This window comes from Spermophilus citellus (genome assembly GCF_964194105.1).
Source record: "Spermophilus citellus genome assembly, chromosome: 6".
NCBI lineage: Eukaryota > Metazoa > Chordata > Mammalia > Rodentia > Sciuridae > Spermophilus > Spermophilus citellus.
The window spans coordinates 153,657,103-153,676,569 of record NC_138187.1 but is presented as its reverse complement, the minus strand read 5'-3'; the positions used below and the strand labels follow the sequence as shown (position 1 = coordinate 153,676,569).

The following is a 19,467-nucleotide window of genomic DNA, read 5'->3' as shown; positions in this document are numbered from 1 at the left end:
AAGAAACTATTATTCTTTAAAAGATTCTTAAAATATTTTCAATTTCCTTGGTTCTAATTAGGATACTTTATACTAAAAATATAATTGATTTTTGTTGTTTTTGTGGTGCTAGGAATCAAGCCCGGAGCCTATAGGCGAGTGCTCTAATACTAAACAACTCTAGCACAGATTATTGATTTTTAAATAACTTTTTAAAGCAGAGAAGTAATCATATTAAATATGCATGTAAGGAAGAAATAGTAATGTTTAATGTTCACATTAACTGTAAGATCTGTTCTTTTTCTAGAAATATTTAAAAAGGCATTAAAAAAGAAAAAGACCCAAGGAAGTATAGTTTTTCTGAAGATTGAAATTCTTTTATTATTAAAAAGGGAAGGTTTTATTTTCTTTTATAATGTTTTTTTCTTTCTTTTTTATTTTATTTTGTGTGTGTGTGTGTGTGTGTGTGTGTGTGTGTAGTTATAGATGGGCAGCATGCCTTTATTTTATTTGCTTATTTTTGTATCCAGTGCTAAGGATCAAATCCAGTGTCTCACACATACTAAGCAAGTGCTCTGCTACTGAGCCACAACCCTAGACCTTTTATAATGTTCTTTAGAAGACTATAGGATATTTTGAACTTGAGATAAAGTTAAATTCCTTAATTTTCTTCTTAGCACAATGAATCTTAGGAATGAATATAGAATTTTAAGATATCACTAACAGTTCATATGTTGTAGGGGGTCATATTGGAAGAGCAGAATCTGATCCCAGGTTGGATGCTTCACATAGACCTCTTCCACGAAGCTCAGAACGTTCAAGAAGTAGAGCTCGGTCTGAAAATAATATAAAGAAGTTAGCTCCGTCTCTTCCAGAAAATAAACAGGAGGAAAGTACTGCCTTAAATAAGGACTTTTTACCTGTTGAAATCCGTGGCATTCTTGATGACTTACAGCTAGATTCTACAGCTCAGACCTCTAGGCCAGAAACTGGAGAGTTACAGAATCAGAAGGCATCAGCACCTGTCCAGGTTCCTCGGAGTCATAGCCCAGTGAAAAGAAAACCTGACAAAATAACAGCCAACGAAGAGCCCCCTGTTATTTCCAAAAAGCGCCATTATGACACTGATGAGGTACGACAGTACATTGTTAAACAGCAGGAAGAAAGGAAGAGGAAGCAAAACGAAGAGAAGAAGGCTCAAAAGGAGGCTACTGAACAGAAGAATAAACGATTACAGGAACTCTACCGGAAACAGAAAGAAGCTTTTACTAAAGCAAAAAATGTGCCTCCTGATCCATCAGCAGCTAGAAGGCTACAGGAAACTTACTCCAAATTGCTACTAGAAAAGACCTTGCTGGAAGAGCCAGCTCATCAACATGTTACACAGGAAACTCAGGTAATAGTAGTAAGAAATACAAAAAGGAGTAAGTCGTGCTTAGGAAAAGCTTATTTGCCATATTGTACTATTCAAAAATTATTCACCATTACTAGTATTCAGACGTATGCTTAGATACTATTTAAAATAGTCATGACCTTTCATGAAATTTATTCCATATGAAGAGTAATGAAAAATATGGTAGAAAATAATAGCTGAGTTAAGAGTTTCCAATATTGATTTCAACAGTCAATCAACATTGATTCCTCTTGTCTTTGCTATTATTTTCCTGCCTAGTTTTCATTGTAGTACCAAACAAATACTCAGTACATAGATTATGTTAGGACATACTTAGTTTTGTAATCTGTGCTGAAATTAGAGACTATTCTAGTTTAGTGTGCTAATAAGGAATAATAAGTATGCACTATGTACCTCATACTTTTTGAAAGGCTTTACTTATAGGCTTAAACTCAGTAAATTCTCACAACCATGAGAAGGGTAGGTACTACCTTATTTCTATTTATCAGGTGAAAAAACTGAGATTTATAAAGGATATTACTTCTTTCTAACACTAGACAGCTAGGATTAGGTGTTCTTGTTGGATTTTAAATGTTTTGTTGTTAATCATAATGGTTATTTTAAAGGCAAACTAAATGTGAGTTATTTTTGAGGAAGAAAAACACTCTGTTTATCTTATGAGCTCTCTGAATAATTCCTTGTGATAGAAGTCAGAAGTCAGATAAATGTGATATTGTTTTTTTTTCTAGGTCAGACCAGGGTATCAGCCATCTGGAGAATCTGACAAAGAAAATAAAGTACAGGAACGTCCCCCAAGTGCATCTTCCAGTAGTGACATGTCTCTATCAGAACCCCCACAGCCCCTTGCAAGGTAAAAAGAGGAGGATAAAATTTCATTTTATGGAGTTTAGTGTAGGTGGTCTGTGTTCAATGAACTTTGCTGACTGACCTTTATGAGGAAGAGAACATAGAGAGATTTCTTTCTTTCTTTTATTTTTTATCTGTAGTTGGACACAATATGTTTAATTTATTTATTTATATGTAGTGCTGAGGATCAAACCGAGGGCCTCACACATACTAAGCGAGTGCTCTACTGCTAAGCCACAACCCCAGCCCCATAGAGAGGTTTATTTCTAATAATATCTTCTAAGCATGCTGTATAGCTGTACTTACTTTATGCCCTATTCTTAGTTATTCAAATTTTGCCTGTTCTTCAATCCAGTATTAATGTCGATTCTTCCTGCAGTTGGAAGCACTCTTCCCTTCTCTGAACCAAACAAACAATAAAAATCTGCTGGATAAATCACAGTGAAAGGTTACGTGGATATAAATTATACTTAGTAATGAGATCTATTTTGGGAAGAGAAAGATTTTTGAAATTCTTTGAGATTGCAAAATAGAAATCAAATCACTTTCCAATTTGGGGTTAGTACATGGTCGTCTTTCCCCTCACCCTAGAGAAGAATAATACTGATAAAATACCTAACATTGTTTCTTAGCTTTTAGGCACTGATCTAAGTACTTTGTGTATACTATTTAATCCTTATAATTCCTTGTGTTAGGCACTGTTGTTCCTATTTTACAGAAGAGATAATTTAGGCTACTATAGTTGAATTAACTTTCTCCAAGTTGTTAAAACAGTAATGGTGGAGATAGATTTGAATCTAGGCAATCTGACTCCAGAAGCCTGTGCTTTTAACTACTCTCCATACTGCCTCCTAATAAGTGAAATGATTGAGATGATTTGTTGAAGGTTTAAACATTTTTTAAAATGTAAATACAATTGGGTGGTGATCCTCTTCAGTTTTCAGATATACATATCTTCAATTTTTGCCTTTTTCTAAGTTTCATTCTCTAATTCTAAACAGGTTAAGTATATTGTACATATTTATGAGGTACTCTGTGTTGTTTTAATACATGTTTACATTATGCCTCTTGTTTCTTTTTTCTTTTAATACCAGACTTCTTCAACCTGTAGTGTCTTAACCTATTGCCTCCACTTCTGCACTATCCATTTCTGAGCTTCTTCATTCCTATTAATTGCTTAAATTTATCTTCATGGTTAAAATGAATTTATTATATACTTAAAATTATGTCATTTATTTTCATTGCTCTTTATGTGCCATCATTTTTGTTTGCTAATTTGCTTCTACCAGGTTATATACCTGAGATTGAACACCTGGAAGAACCAGTTCAAAAGTTATTTTCCTTGTCTAGCAGAACTACTTGCTCCCTTATCTTTATCTTACTGAACTTTGTCTTTATCTTAGTACTTATGACATCTGTAATTTTAGCTGTTCATTTATTAGTCTGTCATCCTTGTTATGTCTTGAGATCCCAGAATAAGGCTTAATTATTATTATTATTTTTTTAGATATTTATTTAATTACTTATTATATGTGGTGCTTAGGATTGAACCCAGAACTTTGTGCATTCTAGGCCAGCACTCCACCAATGCAGCCACCTCTCCAGCCAGGATTAATTCTTAACTTGATTAAATATATTCATTTTTGTTTTCCTTTTTTCCTCCACAATCAATATATCACCATAAAACTGGCATTAGTGAAATTATTAGTGTCTAAGCTAAGCTGCTAACAACAGGAATACAAAGGCGGTTATAATACAAAAGACATCAATGAATAAAAATCCAAGAGTTTAAAATTAAAATTTTTATTCATTGATGTCTTTTGTATTATAACCGCCTTTGCATTCCTGTTGTTAGCAGCTTAGCTTAGACACTAATAACTTCACATTTTGCATTTATAATACTTTATATATGATAGCATAAAATCTGTGCTATAATATTCCTTCATTCAGTTCTTATTGACAGCCCTTGAGTATGCAAGATTGCTGTAACTTCCCACCAGAACCTGCTTGACATGATTTCCATTTCCTTTATCACCTTGGTTGATATCACCTTTATCACCTTGGTTACCCTCTTCCAGATGTTTTTTAGTCCAACTGTGGAAGTGTACATTTCTCCATATTAGTTTAGTCTAAATTTGCAGCCTTTACAAATAACTTTGAATAGTAGTTTGATCATTTGTTGAGGAGGCCATGCTTCCAGGCTTTCTGTCTTCTGCAAATTTGATAAATATGTCTTAATATCATCATTCAAAAGTAAACTACAAGACTCTTAAACAAAATCTTCTTAATAGTTGACATTCATCTTTAATTTCTCTGTAGTATCCCTTAATTTACAGGGAGCATGTATAGCCTGGAAACATAGGTGGATGTATATTATGTTGGTTAGGGTATCTTTATTCTGTTTCTGGACTTTATGGACACCTGACCCTATATTGTATATTTATTATTGGAACTCAGTTTTTCATTTAGTTCCTTGATGTTCATTAATTTTTTAGAAGTTGGTTGTAATCATCTCATTTTTTTTGTAAGCACAATGTTAAACATCAGTAGTCAGCTTTTCGTAAATGTTTATTGATTGGAATAATCTATATAATGTCTACATTAATATTTAGCACTCTTAAGCATTTCTCTTTTGTATAACATTTTCAAAGGATAAGATGGAGCCAGGGATGTAAAGAAATTTATTTTCAAGATTATAATGCCTTCTCTTTAATTAATAGTTTTTAAAAAGTGATATCTTAGTTGAAAAATACAACTAAGATTGCAAAACAATATGGATGGTGAAATTTCATTTTTTGTGTGTGCAAATAATACCAGCCAAAACACAACATGCACATAGAAAAATGTTTAGAAAGATATAAATCTAAATGAACTATTTATAGTGATTCTTTGTTTAGTTAGCTGTGAGTGATCTTTAACTTTTTTGTACTTTCTACCTTTTTTTTTCCCCCAGTATGCCCTACTCTTATAATCAGAAAAAAACCCAAAACTTCTTTTAAAATGGTGGTTTGGACTGGGGTGTAGCTGTGTGATAGACGGCTTGCCTAGCATGCATGAAGCCATGGGTTTGATCCCCAGCACTGCAACAACAACAAAAAGGTAGTTTAGTTATTAGTTGCTGTGTTAACTAACATATTGTGACTTTAATTTCCAGAAGAGACTTGATAGAACCTACATGGATGCAGCCTGACAGATTGAGCCCACGGATTCATAATTCCCAACCACAACCTCTTGTTGGAACAGCTGGAAATTTACTTTCCCATCTCTTAAATCTAGAACATGTAGGAATTTTGCATAAGGATTTTGAGTCTATTTTACCAGCCAGGAAGAATCATAACATGACTTCAGGACCATTAAGTTTTACACCTCAACCATATCTGACCTCACCAGCTGCTCATCCAGATGCCTTGTTAAAACCTAGTGCCAGCCAGTATAAAAGTAAACTGGATCGTATTGAAGCTTTGAAAGCAACAGCTGCTTCTTTGTCTAGCAGGATTGAAAGTGAAGCCAAGAAATTGGCTGGGGCCAACATTAACTATGGGTCAGTGTGGAACACTGAGTATGAAGTGCAGCAAGCACCTCAAGAAGACGGACCTTGGACAAAGGCTCAAAGTCCACCTGTGAAAGAGGATACCGAAGATGTTTTTTCTGCCCGAATTCAAAAGATGCTGGGAACCTGTGTATCTCATACAACTTTTGATGATGATCTTCCTGGTGTAGGCAACCTTAGTGAATTTAAAAAGCTTCCTGAGATGATACGACCTCAGAGTGCCATATCAAGCTTCAGAATAAGATCCGCTGATCCCAAACCAGGAGGGCTGCTGGCACAGTTGTGTAAGAGGCAGACTGACTCTCCTATCTCTGATCTGCAAACCTGTTCTCAAGAAAAAGCCAAAATGTCTCTTTGTTCCAGCACAGACTCAGTCAGTGAAGGGCCTCTTCTTAGTGAGGGTAGTTTTTCTGAAGAGGAGGGAGCCCGGGATGGACGGCCCCTTTTAAAGGTGGCAGAAATCTTAAAAGAAAAGGAATTTTGTGCTGGAGAAAGAAATACTTATGAACCCATCAAAGAGTTTCAGAAGGAAGCTGAGAAATTCTTGCCACTTTTGGGGCACATAGGTAGTACACAAAGCAAAGGACCATGGGAAGAATTAGCAAAGGGAAGTCCACATAGTGTCATTAATATTTTTACCAAATCATATCAGTTATATGGAAAAGGTGAGAAAAATACGAAGGACTTGTACTATCTTTGTGTTTTTAAAATTATTTCATAATTTTTATGAAAGTACACATTCTTCATTGTTTATTACATTATTACATTGTTTATTACAAGGATAATGGAGGTTTATAATCCATCTTATTGTCTGTTAAATTATCTGCAAACTTCAACTAGAATATTTAATATTTAAACTAGAATACTTGATATTTAATACACTAGAATATTTAATATTCTGTTTTTTAATTGTCATAAAACTATCTGATATTTGTGGAAATTTTGATCTAGTTTAGAGAAATTCATAGATGATGGTCAAGACTTGGCATATATTCAAGTATATACTTGGTTTTCTGTGGTCATATTTACATACTTGAATAAAAATGTTTTCTATATATGGTAACTTGTGAATGCTTGGAATATAGTGGTCAGGAGTTCAGAGGGGCAATGTGGTAACATTTCTGAGATGGAAAAAACTTTATTACTGTTTATCAAAATGAATTTTAATAGTAGTCAGATTTTGAATATCTGGCTATATATTTGCACTCTCAAACATTGATTCCATTATGCTAATTTATTATGTATGTTTGAAAATTTTCTTAATAAAAATGTAATTATTAGGTAAAAAAAATTAAATGGAAAAGAAGCTTTAGTAAAAGCAAACTAAACTGTTCCTAAATCCATATTATTAATCTCTATGTCATGGAATACTTTGCTTAGAATTTTTTAATTTTGATTTTTATGCATCAATTATTACTTTTGACAGGGTTTGAAGACAGATTAGATAGAGGAACATCAGCATCTCGGCCTTTGAATACCTCTACAACCCCTCTAAGCAGTGTTTCTTATGAAGATGATTTTGTTTCCTCTCCAGGGAGTGGGACTTTGACAGAAAAAAAATCATCTCTTGAGCCTAAGTATGACAATATCAAATAAAGTCTGAAGGGTGAAAAAAATATACAAATGAGAACTTTGATCTGAATATTGGTCAAATTTTGCTTTTTGAAATATAAATGTAGAATCTACGTAGTATAGTGGAATTTTGTGTACTCTATATCTGTATTCAGACTGCCTGGGTTTAAATTTTGACTCTCTGGATTATTAGTTGCTTGTATTTATTTGATCATATTACTTAATATTTCTATTTCTCAAATTCCTTCTCGTTAAAATAGAAAATAATAGTACCTGCCTGCCTCTCAGAGTTGTTAGGAGAATTCAGTGAAATACAAAGTATTTAAAACAGGGCCTGATGTATAGTAAACCAGGTTTAGGTCATCAAATCAATCTGAATCCTCAGTAGAGGATAGTACTGAGAAACTGTATTGTGGTATACTAATAGAAGAAGCTTAAGAAATGGTTTTCTATGGTAAAATTGAGGGAGATCATATAGATACTTCATGATTTGTATGTAAGGGTAATTTTTTTAAAACCTGGAATAATATATAAAATTTTGTAAAGCTTTGGAAAAGTTTGAACTGATTATAATATCTGGTAATTATCGAGCTGTTAATGCCCAAGATACTGGGAGAATTGAGGACATTAACTTTGTTAACTCATTTTTATAATAGCCTGATATAGTAAGTATTATTGTTAGTTTCCCTATTTTAGAGAGGAATCTGAAGTACAGAGATTAAATAACTGTGTGTGAATGAGACTTTGCTGGAAAGAATTTTCTCCTTAATTTTGTTATCATGTAAATTAAAGGTCTATCAATGAGTAAGAATAAATAAATAAATAAAAGATTAATTTTTTAAAAAAATATTTATTTACTTTTTTTAGGTGTAGATGGACACAACACAATGCCTTTATTTTTACGTGGTGCTGAGGATCGAACCTGGGTCCCACCCATGCTAGGCAAGCGCTCTACCACTGAGCTACAATCCCAGCCCCAAAAGATTAATTTTTTAAATAAAAACTTTTAAAGGACTGTGACATTTAATGTTACCAATTGACATGATTTGATGTATTTTATTTCCAGGTTAAAATAGAACACATTTAATTATTCTCTTATCAGATTATCGGAGGGCAAGTAGTTATGACTTATAAAATTGTACATTTTGACTTAAGTAAACTCATCTCAGATTTTTCTCAAATTGAACCATAGGGAGCAATCTGGCTTAGGATAATAATGAAAAAAAAAGGGGCTGGGGATGTGGCTCAAGCGGTAGCGCGCTCGCCTGGCATGCGTGCGGCCCGGGTTCGATCCTCAGCACCACATACCAACAAAGATGTTGTGTCCGCCGAGAACTAAAAAAAAAAATATATATTAAAAAATTCTCTCTCTCTCTCTCTCTCTCTCTCTCTCCTCTCTCACTCTCTCTTTAAAAAAAAAAAAAAAAAAAAAAAAAAAAGTGAAGTAGAAGCCATTTTTTATTGTAGTTCAATTCTAGTGATTAAGTAGAGTTTTGAATATCTTCAGTTTTTCTTTTCTTTTTCATTTTTTTTATGATTATAAAAAGTTTTCTTAACAAACAATACATAACCTTATTTTTACATCACAATAAAACACGTCTTTTGGAGAGTGGACATGGATTTCTCTGCTTAACAGCCATTTTTTTAATACTTATTTCCAGGCTTCTAACAGGATGATCCTATTTCCTTGTATTACAAAAAATTCTAGTATTGTTTTGTTGCTCACTAGTTTCCATTTCTGCACATTCATCTATCACAAGATTGATAAAGAGATCAAATTCCCACAATATTCCTTGGACATGTCTGCCACCATTTAATTTCAAAATAACTTTCTTGTTTATACATTTTTTTAACTTAAGAGGGTGAGCGTGGGCCAGGGTTGTGGCTCATTGGTAGAGCGCTCGAGCGCTCTCCTAGCATGAGGCCTGGGTTCCATCCCCAGCACCACATAAAAGTAAACAAATAAAATAAAGGTATTGTGTCCATCTACAACTAAAAAAATATTAAAAAAAAAAAAGAGGGTGAGTTTTCCTCATAGGTGTGTCTATTCCATAGTCTTAGAGCTGCTTTGAAGAAGAATTCGTGGCCTCCCTCAGACCTCATTTTTTCTGTTACTTTTTCTTTGACAGTATTGGTGGCAGCAATATAGGCACTCAGGAGGACCATCGTAGCCGAAAGTCTGCCTATGATCTTTCCTCTGTGGAAGTTACTTCCCAGCATTCATCTGGAGCCCAGTCTGTTGCATCATCTCGTTCATCTTCTTCTTCTAAAGGAAAGAAAGGAAAAAAGGAAAAGATGGAATGTAAGTGGAATTCTACATGGTGATTGTATATGAATTTTTGGTAGTGATCTACATTATGATTTGATTTCATAAGAAGTTGGAGGAATTTATGATAAGGTAGTAGCATAATACTTAAAGGAATGCCTTTTGATCTATAACAGTATACATCTTTTTCTCTTTTTAATTTTTTTTTTTTTTTGTGTGTGTGTGGATGGACACAATACCTTTATTTTATTTGTTTTTGTGTGGTGCTAAGGATTGAACCCAACACCTCATTCATGCTAGGCAAGCACACTACCACTGAGCTATACCCCCAGCCCCTTTATCTTAATAATAAAGGAATACATGATCACTCATTCAAGAAGTACAAATTCCCCCTGATCATTCAGTTCAGAGACAATTACCATTAAATATTTAATGGTATTTTTCTAATTTTTCTATTTGCCTATTTTTCTAATATATACATAAAACCACACCCATACATCTTTATTTAAAAAATGAATGCAGATACTACTGCTTTGCAACTGCTTTTAATAGTATCATCATGGTTTTTAATAGTATATCATGTTCATATCTGAGTATCATTAAATATAATCTTCACATTTCTTTCACATTCCCTTATCTATAAAATTTTAATAGATGTTTCATGGCCCCCTGAAGCTCTCATGAAAGTATCAGAGATAATGTATATGTTCCAGTACTGAGCACAGTACTGGCATTTTTAGATTTTTTTTAGCTATACATAATGTTAGGATTCATTTTATCATTAATTATAAAAGCATGGAATATAATTTTTCCATTCCCTCCTCTCATTACTGCACCCCCTGCCTTCCCTTCCCTTTTTCAGTAAACATTTTGAAGTGATGGAGATACCCTTCAGTGCCCTCAGTTCTACTGTTGACTAATTTGTTCTATAGGACTACAGATGATGAGATGCTGGATTATGCAAAAGCCTTAAACTTACAGATGGCCTCAAGTGAGGGAATGGTTTTGCTTCTAGAACATTTTGTAATTGCAAAGATAAACCCTGTTTATTGAGTTAAAACTGAGGAGGGTAGGAATATGAGGAAGAAACCAGTCAGTATGGAAAACTATATTTGAAAATAAAAAATCATCAGTAATCTCTGCACCTAAAGATAAATAATGTTAACATTTTATTTTATTGTAGCAAAACATATATAAAATTTATCATTTTAACTGTTTCAGGTGCTCATTTCAGAGACATATAATACACATTCAGTCCTGCAACTACCACTATCTTTAGAATTTTTCATCTTCTCATATTGTCCGTTAAACAATCTCTCTCTCTTCCTCCTTCCACAACCCTTGGCAAACACTGTTCTATTTTCTGTCTCTGTGACAGTATATCTGTGGTACTTAATATAAGTGGAATTATACAATATTTGTTCTTTTGTATATAGCTTTTTCACGTAACATAATTTGTTCAGGGTTTATCCCTGTTGTAGTATATATCAGAATTTTCTTCCTTTTTAAGGTTGATTAATATTCTGTCATATGTATAAACCCCATTTTGTTTATTTATTTATCTGTTCTTGGATGTTTGGGTTTTTCCCTTTTTATTATTGTGAATGATGTTGCTTTGAACAGATATCTGAATCCTTGCTTTCAATTTGTGTGTGTGTGTGTGTGTGTGTGTGTGTGTGTGTGTGTGTACACACCAAGATGTGGAATTGCTGGATCAGATGGAAATTCTTTTTAATTTTTTAGAAACTACCCATGCAGTTTTTCATAGCACCTTTAACTGTGTCACATTTCATCATTGATAAGGGTTATAAAATTTTAATAGATGTTAAAATTTCTGCACATTCATGCCAATACTTGTTATTTTCTGCTTTTTGATCATAAACATCTTCGTGGGTGTGAAATGTTAACATTTTAAATAAGAATCTTTCCAGAAAATTTGTGGGCATTCATAAATAGGAAATTTTACATGCATGGGATCTCATTTTTATTTTGTTCTTAGATGTCTTTCTCTGTCAATAAATAGGGATTACCATTTGTTAATACTACCTAGTGTTCTGTTATTTGAATGTTATAATTTACTTAATATTGCTGGATATTTAGGTTGTTTTGTTTTTTTCCATTGTAAAAACTGCTGGTTTTGATATCCTTATGAATATACTTTTATGCATTAGTCTAGTTCTTTTCTATAGGGCAGAATCCCAAAAGTTAGATAATGGAGCAAAGAACATATCCATGTTTAAAATTTGACTATTTTTTGCCAAATAGCTTTTCAAAAATTTAGAGCCAATTTATACTTTCAACTTGAGAATTGAGCTGCTATACTACATTGAGAGTGGTAGAAGAATTTGTTTCTTAGTCATTGATATAATTCTCTTAGGTATTCTAACTGTTCTGAGAGTCTTTAGTAAGACCTTTAGACATTATTTCACTAGCATTTACTGAAGTCTGTATTTTCTCATGAAATACAAGGGTCTTTCATACATGTTCCAAGAGTAAAAAAGCTTCATGGTTCCATAAATTTGGGAATGCCTTTAGAGTAGTATTTCTTTTCTTTTTTTTAAATTTAGGTTTTAGATTTGTTTTTTATACTTGACAGTAGAATACACTTATGCACTTTGATATATCTACATAGATGGGATATAATTTCTCATTTTTCTGAGTGTACATGTTGTAGAATCACATTGGTCATGCAGTCACATATATACATACATATAATAATGTCTGTTTTGTTCTACTACCGTTCTTAATCTCCACTCTCCTCACCTCACCTCCCTTCACTTTCCTTTACCTAATCTAAGGTAACTCTATTCTTCTCTAATGCCCCCCCACCCCTTATTGGGAATTAGCACTCACATATTAGAGAAAACATTCGGCCTTTGGTTTTTTGGGATTAGCGTATTTTGCTTAGCATGATATTCTTCAACTCCATTTACTGGCAAATGCCATATGTTCATTCTTCTTTAAAGCTGAGTAATATTCCATTGAATATATATGCCACATTTTCTTTGTCCATTCATCTGTTGAAGGACACCTAGTTTGGTTCCATTGTTCAGCTATTGTGAATTGAGCTGCTATAAACATTGATGTGGCTGTATTACTGTAGTATGCTGATTTAATGTCCTTTTCATATAAACCGGGGAGTGGGATATCAGGGTGGTTCCATTCCAAGTTTTCTGAGGAATCTCCATACTACTTTCCATAGTGGTTGTACCAATTTGCAGTCCCACCAGCAATGTATGAATATACCTTTCCCTCCATATCCTTGCAAACATATATTGTTGCCTGTATTCTTGATGATTGTCATTCCGACTGGCGTGAGATGAAATCTTTTTTTTTTTTTTTTTTTTAGAGAGAGAGAGAGAGAGAATTTTTAATATTCATTTTTTAGTTCTCGGCGGACACAACATCTTTGTTGGTATGTGGTGCTGAGGATCGAACCCGGGCCGCACGCATGCCAGGCGAGCGCGCTACCGCTTGAGCCACATCCCCAGCCCCGAGATGAAATCTTTGTGTAGTTTTGATTTCTCTTATTGCTAGAGACGTTGAACACTTTTTCATATATTTGTTGATTGATTGTATTTCTTCTTTGAAGTGTCTTTTCTGTTCGAGTCCTTCCTTAGCCCATTTATTGGGTTATTTGTTTTTTTGGTGTTAAGTTTTTTGAATTATTTATATATCCTAGAGATTAATGCTTTATTGAAGTGGCATGTGATAAAGATTTTCTCCCAATCTGTAGGCTCTTTTCTCACATTATTGATTATTTCCTTTGCTGAGGAGAAGCTTTTTTAATTTAAATCCATCCCATTTATTGATTCTTGATTTTATTTCTTGTGCTTCAGGGATCTTGTTAAGGAAGTTAGATCCTAGGCCGACATGGTAAAGATTGCGCCTACTTTTTCTTCTGTTAGTGGCAGGGTCTGTGTCCAGAGCCTAAGTCTTTGATCCACTTTGAGTTGATTTTTGTGCAGGATGAGAGATAGAGGTTTAATTTCATTTTGCTAAATATGGATTTCCAGTTTTGCCAGCACTATTTGATGAATAGGCTATCTTTCTTCACTGAATGTTTTTGGCACTTTTTTCTCGAATGAGACAACTGTGTTTGTGTGAGTTGTCTCTCTGTCCTCTATTCTGTATTATTGGTCCCCAAATCTATTTTGGCGCCGATACTATGTCATTTTTGCTACTGTAGCTCTGTAGTATAGTTTAAAGTCTGTATTTCTTGATTTTAGAATAAGGATGGGGCTATACTGTGAAGCATTTTCCAAATTTATTTGACAAGGGTCCTTTCTTCCTTCATTATTGCATAGCTTTAGAATTCAGCTGGAAAGGTTTGGGAAATGCTGACCTTGCTCAATTGTTTTATTTTGCAGTTGTTATGCATTGCTGTTAGTGTCTCACCTAAGATCACTAATGCATTATTAGTAAAACCCAGATTCTGACTTTTGATTCCCAAATCCTGTCTACTGTCTACCACAGTATGCCATGCAACTTTAAAATATGATATGTTGAGTATAAATGAGTAAAAGTGAGAGGAATCAATGTAGATTTTTTAAAAATTATAATCTAAAATATAACAGATAAAATACAGCGATTTGTGGCTTTTAGATAACCCCAGTCCCTTTTCACAATGCAATAAGACCTGAATATATTTCCTTTTCCACAGCAACATCTTAAATGTAGCTTCTCCTTCGTCCCTGAAGTTCTAAAATCTCTGTAATTTTTATTATGAATACTCCTTTTGGTGGTGAAAAAGAGTATCTGCATGCTTGTGTGAAAAATCCTTACCCAGTGTGGTTGGTAGGTTTGGGTGGTAATACTAAGAAGAAACTTATTTTAATGGACTTTGAGTTATGTAAATGTACTTTCTTTCTTTGTTTTTTGTGCTGGGGATTGAACCCAGTGTTGCTTTACCACCAAGCTACATCTTCCGTTTTAATATTTTATCTAGAGACAGTGTCTTGTGAAGTTGCTCAGGGCCTTGCTAAGTTGCTGAGGCTGGTTTTCAACTCATAATCCTCCTGCCTCAGCCTCCCAAGCTGCTGGGACTACAGGTGTGCATCACTGTGCCTGGCATGTAAATGTATTTTCATTTGGCAGTCTTTTAATGTAAGCGTAAACATTTTCTTTCCATTCATTTTCATCAGCAGGAATTGAGGTCTTTCTTGTTTAAAACATCGTATTATATACAATTTCTGGTTGTTTAAAATCAGTAACAGTTTTTACATTCTGTATTTATTTTCAAAGAGTAGTATTAAATGAGTAATGTTTTTATTAAAACAATACATCTTTACTATAGAAAAATTAAACATAAACAGTATTAATAGTTTGCTTCTAGCCTAGAGATTATAGACTTTAGAGTCCTTTCTAATTGATTAATGATTCCTTGAATAATTCAACTTTAAATGTACTATTCTGTATTATTAAGAGCATTCATATTGCACTATAGTGCAACCATCACCACCATCCATCTCTAAAAAGTTTTTATTTTTCCAAACTGAAAATCTGTATCTATTATATGGTAACTCTCATTCTCCTTTTTCCCCAACCCCTGGTAACAACTTTTCTATTTCCTGTTCTTGAGTTTGCCAATTCTCGCTGTCTCATACAAGTGGAATTGTATGGTATTTGTCCTTCTGTGACTGGCTGGTTTCACTTACCATAATGTCTTCAGATTTCACCTGTGTGGTAGCCTGTGTCAGAATGTCCTTCCTTTTTAAAGCTGAATAATATTCTATTATATGGTTGTATCTTATCTTTATTCACTCACCTAATGAAGGACAATTGTGTTGCTTTTATCTTTTAGCTATTGGAATAATACTGCTATGAACAATGGTGTATAGCCTACCCCTACTCCCGCACTTCTGTACTTTCTTTTGATTTTTTAATTATATACATTTAAAAAAATTTAGCTGCTGCTAAAATATATATACAATTCTATATTTTGCTTTAAAAAAAAGTAATCAGAAAATTTTCCCAGGCTGCTATTTAAACATTACCATTTAAGTGAACAGTGCAGAAACTCATATGAGGAAGCCTGGGTGTACATCTTTTGCATCCTTAAGCAATTATTTTTAAGACTTGTAGATCACTAGTTACCTCATTAGTAAATTGGGGATATAATACCTACTTTATGAGATATTTAACAGCAATAGAGTAATATATATGAAGTGCATTTTAAATAGCTCAAATTACTATTATTAATGTAATTTAGATTTATTAGTCTATATTGGAAATACATGTTAAAATAAAGTTATAAAGTTAAGCATTGACTATCATGCATGATTTTTGTTATTTCAATAGTCTCTATAAGATATATCCCAATAAGTAAGATTATTTTTAGTAGGAGAACATTAACATTTTTATGTACATTGTTCTTGCCATGAAGTTTTTCAAAAGAATTGTGTAATTCATTTGGCACTTGCTACTAATTTTCTCCCCAGCTCTGAATTTTATCCTTAAAAAACTTCTTTGTGGTTATTTGTTTAATATATTTATCTTTTATTATTAGATAAGCAAAGAACAACTTATTAATAGCAGGTAGAATATATTAATGGAAGACTTTTTACTTTCATTAAATAGAAGCAAAAGGATGGTTATTCTATTTTAGATAAAGGAAAACATTTTAAATATAAGACAATTTTTAAGTATTCCTGTCTGTAATTTTTAATTACTTTATTGAAATCTATCTATCAGTTATATCTCTTTGGTAACTCATATTGTGTATCAACTTTATAAGAAATTTACTTTACAGGGTTGGATTCATTCACTGGAAATGTTCAAAACACACTTATTGATGAGGAAAAAGTACATTCTAGTTCAGAACGTGGTTCCCATCAAGGAAAGAAATCTGGGGCCAAAAGCAAACTCTCTGCTAAAGATTATGAGCAAACTATTGACGTTGATAGCACTTTGGAAGAACTTTCTGGGCATTCTGTGAGGTAAAGTAATGTATGCTTTATACTGTAATCCCAATTATAATAAAGTTAAAATATCACTGATAGTCAAAATTTTCATTTGATTAATTTCACCCTGGTAGTTAACTGTGCATTTCTGAGCTCCTATAAAATTCTGTAGTTCTGAAAAAACTTTGTTCATAGCTCTAGATTAGATTTTAGGGTATGGTCATCTCTCGCCTAAACTGTTAAAAACCTCTTATTCAGGAATTCTGTGCCTCAAGCACAGCTCATCTTTCTGTTCTGAAAGCCATTGCCACGGTGTTTGTGGTGAAGTCTTTTGACCTAAGCATCTTCCTTTCTTGGGTGCTTTGAAAGGTTAGTTATCCCATAAACCAACCCAAGAATCTAATTTTACTTAAGTATTTCCTTTGGATTTCCATAAAGTATCTCATTTCTTTCTCTACAGATTTTGTTTCCAAACTGTGTTCTTCTACTCTTTCAACACAACCAATTCTTTAGCATCCTTTTGGTCTCATTGTTGGAATTAGTTCTTCCTATAAACGTTTTTTCTCCTATTCAGTTTATTAGATCACTCAAGCAGATTTTTTTTTTTTTTTTTTTTTTTGGTGCTGGGAATCGAACCCAGGACCTTGTGCATGCAAGGCAAGCACTCTGCCAACTGAGCTATATAGCTTTAGCCCTTCAAGCAGATTCTTGAAAACTTATTTTTATAGTGATTATGGAGTTTGCCTACTCTTGTTTTTATTTCCTACTTTTTAATGTTATATATGCTTAGCCTGTTGATTACAAATAACCTTCAGTTTTTGTTTCAGACACATTTTCAGACAATTTTTTAATATGACTTTACATACTTTTACATACAATCGTATTTTTATTGTTATATAATGTTGATTCTAGAAAACATTACTTTCACTACAATGAATCATAACATACATTACAGAGGAATTAAGTGCCAATTTAATCAAGAGGCCCCTTTTCCATTTTATTCAGGGCATGGATTGTACTCAGGGATTGTACTTACACTGTTATAAATCTAGCAGTTAGGGGAGTGTTCATAGTCATTGATTCAGTGTAATTACTGTTGAATAAATAAATAAATCATAGCTTGTTAAAGCTTATGTTGGTAAAGAAAGTAATGTATGTTGTTATTATGTTTAGCTCAAAGTAGTTTTTTTTTCCTTATGTCTTTATGAAATAAAATTTCTAGTGTCTCATCAGACAAGGGAAAAACTCCAAAAACTCCAACTTCTCCGCTATCTCCAAGTTCCCAGAAATTGTTACAGTTCGACCTTCCTGGGACTTCCTTAGAAAAATCTAAGTCCTCAGTGATAATTCCCGCAAGTACAACAGGATTTAAACCCAGTGCATCTTTTACTGATGTGAACCTGGCTGCTAGCAGAACAGCCACAGAGATGACTTCAACACCAGGTAAGTGGATCCAGTTATAATTTTTAAAATAAGATATTACATATTTTCTTGAAGATTTCTTTTTTTGGGTACACCATCGGAAAATGTTTTTTCAAATGTATGTGATTTCTCTTTGAGGTATTAAAAAGCTATGTGGGAAATCAAAAGATTGAAAAGCATGAAAGATTGATTAGTGCAGTAGTGACAGTTTTTTCCTGTGTTGCCAGCATAACCTAAAGAATGTATCCCATTTGTGCATTCTGAAGTGTTTATAAGTGTATGTATGTCTGTATACACATGTGCAAACACATGCATGTAAAAGAAGTAGCTTAAAATACATTGTATAAGTTAGTCACCATCTGTCCTATAAAGGAAAGCTATTTGTTTCTGGCTCTTATAATCGGAGATAAATTTTAGAAATCTTTTTTTTTTTTTTTTTTTTTTTTTAGAGAGAGAGAGAGAATTTTTTAATATTTATTCTTTAGTTTTTGGCGGACACAACATCTTCATTTGTATGTGGTGCTGAGGATCCAACCCAGCGCCACGCACATGCCAGGCAAGCGCGCTACCGCTTGAGCCACATCCCCAGCCCAATTTTAGAAATCTTGATGTGTAATTTCATGTGAACTTTTCCAATTTTTATACCCTAGGTTCGAAACGCTTTTCTCCTGCTGGCCTCCAGCATCGTATGACAGCAGAACTCAATTATCTGAGTGCCATTGAGGAGTCAGTGCACCAACTGTCAGATGTAGAAAGAGTAAGAGGCATTTCACTTGCCCAGCAGGAAAGTGTGTCTCTGGCTCAGATCATAAAGGTAATTGTGGTCTTTGTCTTTCTGGAGTTTTTTTTTTTTTTTTTTTTTTTTTAACTTTGCTACTTAAAATAATCTCAATGATGAGTTAAAAAATTAACTTTTGAACTGCCAAATAGTAAGTCAGCTGGACAGCACCCATAAATAACCATGGGAAAAACTATCACATAGGGTACTTAAGAGAATATTGAAAATATGGTGTTTAGGCAGCAGAATAATAGAACAATCGTTCTGTGTGTGTGTCTGTCTCCTGTTTTATGTTTTGTTTTAATGACTGTATGAAAGTTAGTCCTTCTTAATATCTTCTCTTTTCATTTATAATCAGAATTTTTAAAAAAATAATGCTTTTTTTGGTACCAAACCATAAAAGTTTGTGAGATCCAAATTTTTTTTTTTTTTTATAAAGCCAGCATAATGTGGACTTTTCCTTAGCAAACAAAAATTCAGAGGTCTAAGCAGTGTTCCTCAGTGAGAGTGCTAACAGTATCTTCTTTTTAAAATGAGATGTTGTTTACCTACAATAAAATTTTCAGATTTTATGCATGAAGCTTTGATGAATTTTGACCGGAGTATATGGTAGTATGTTATGGCCACCTAATCAAGACATAGAACATTTCCATTACCCCAGAAAGTTGATCCATAACCCATTTTCACTTCATCTCCTAAGATGATTACCATCCTAACACCATCATTTATTTTGCGTTT

The 19,467-nt window shown here is 33.3% G+C and overlaps 1 protein-coding gene across 11 annotated transcripts in view; it reads left to right on the top strand.

The window, feature by feature from the left end:
* Nucleotides 1-19,467, top strand: part of CEP350 (centrosomal protein 350) — a 170,072-nt gene that overhangs the window by 55,532 nt on the left and 95,073 nt on the right. For all 11 annotated transcript variants that reach the window (XM_081297495.1, XM_081297494.1, XM_081297503.1 and 8 more), the window contains 8 exons: nt 720-1,375; nt 2,122-2,243; nt 5,394-6,454; nt 7,216-7,366; nt 9,491-9,663; nt 16,379-16,565; nt 17,752-17,972; nt 18,602-18,765. In XM_081297495.1, the coding sequence (XP_081153621.1) occupies nt 720-1,375; nt 2,122-2,243; nt 5,394-6,454; nt 7,216-7,366; nt 9,491-9,663; nt 16,379-16,565; nt 17,752-17,972; nt 18,602-18,765 (2,735 nt within the window). The remainder of the gene's footprint in view (nt 1-719; nt 1,376-2,121; nt 2,244-5,393; nt 6,455-7,215; nt 7,367-9,490; nt 9,664-16,378; nt 16,566-17,751; nt 17,973-18,601; nt 18,766-19,467) is intronic.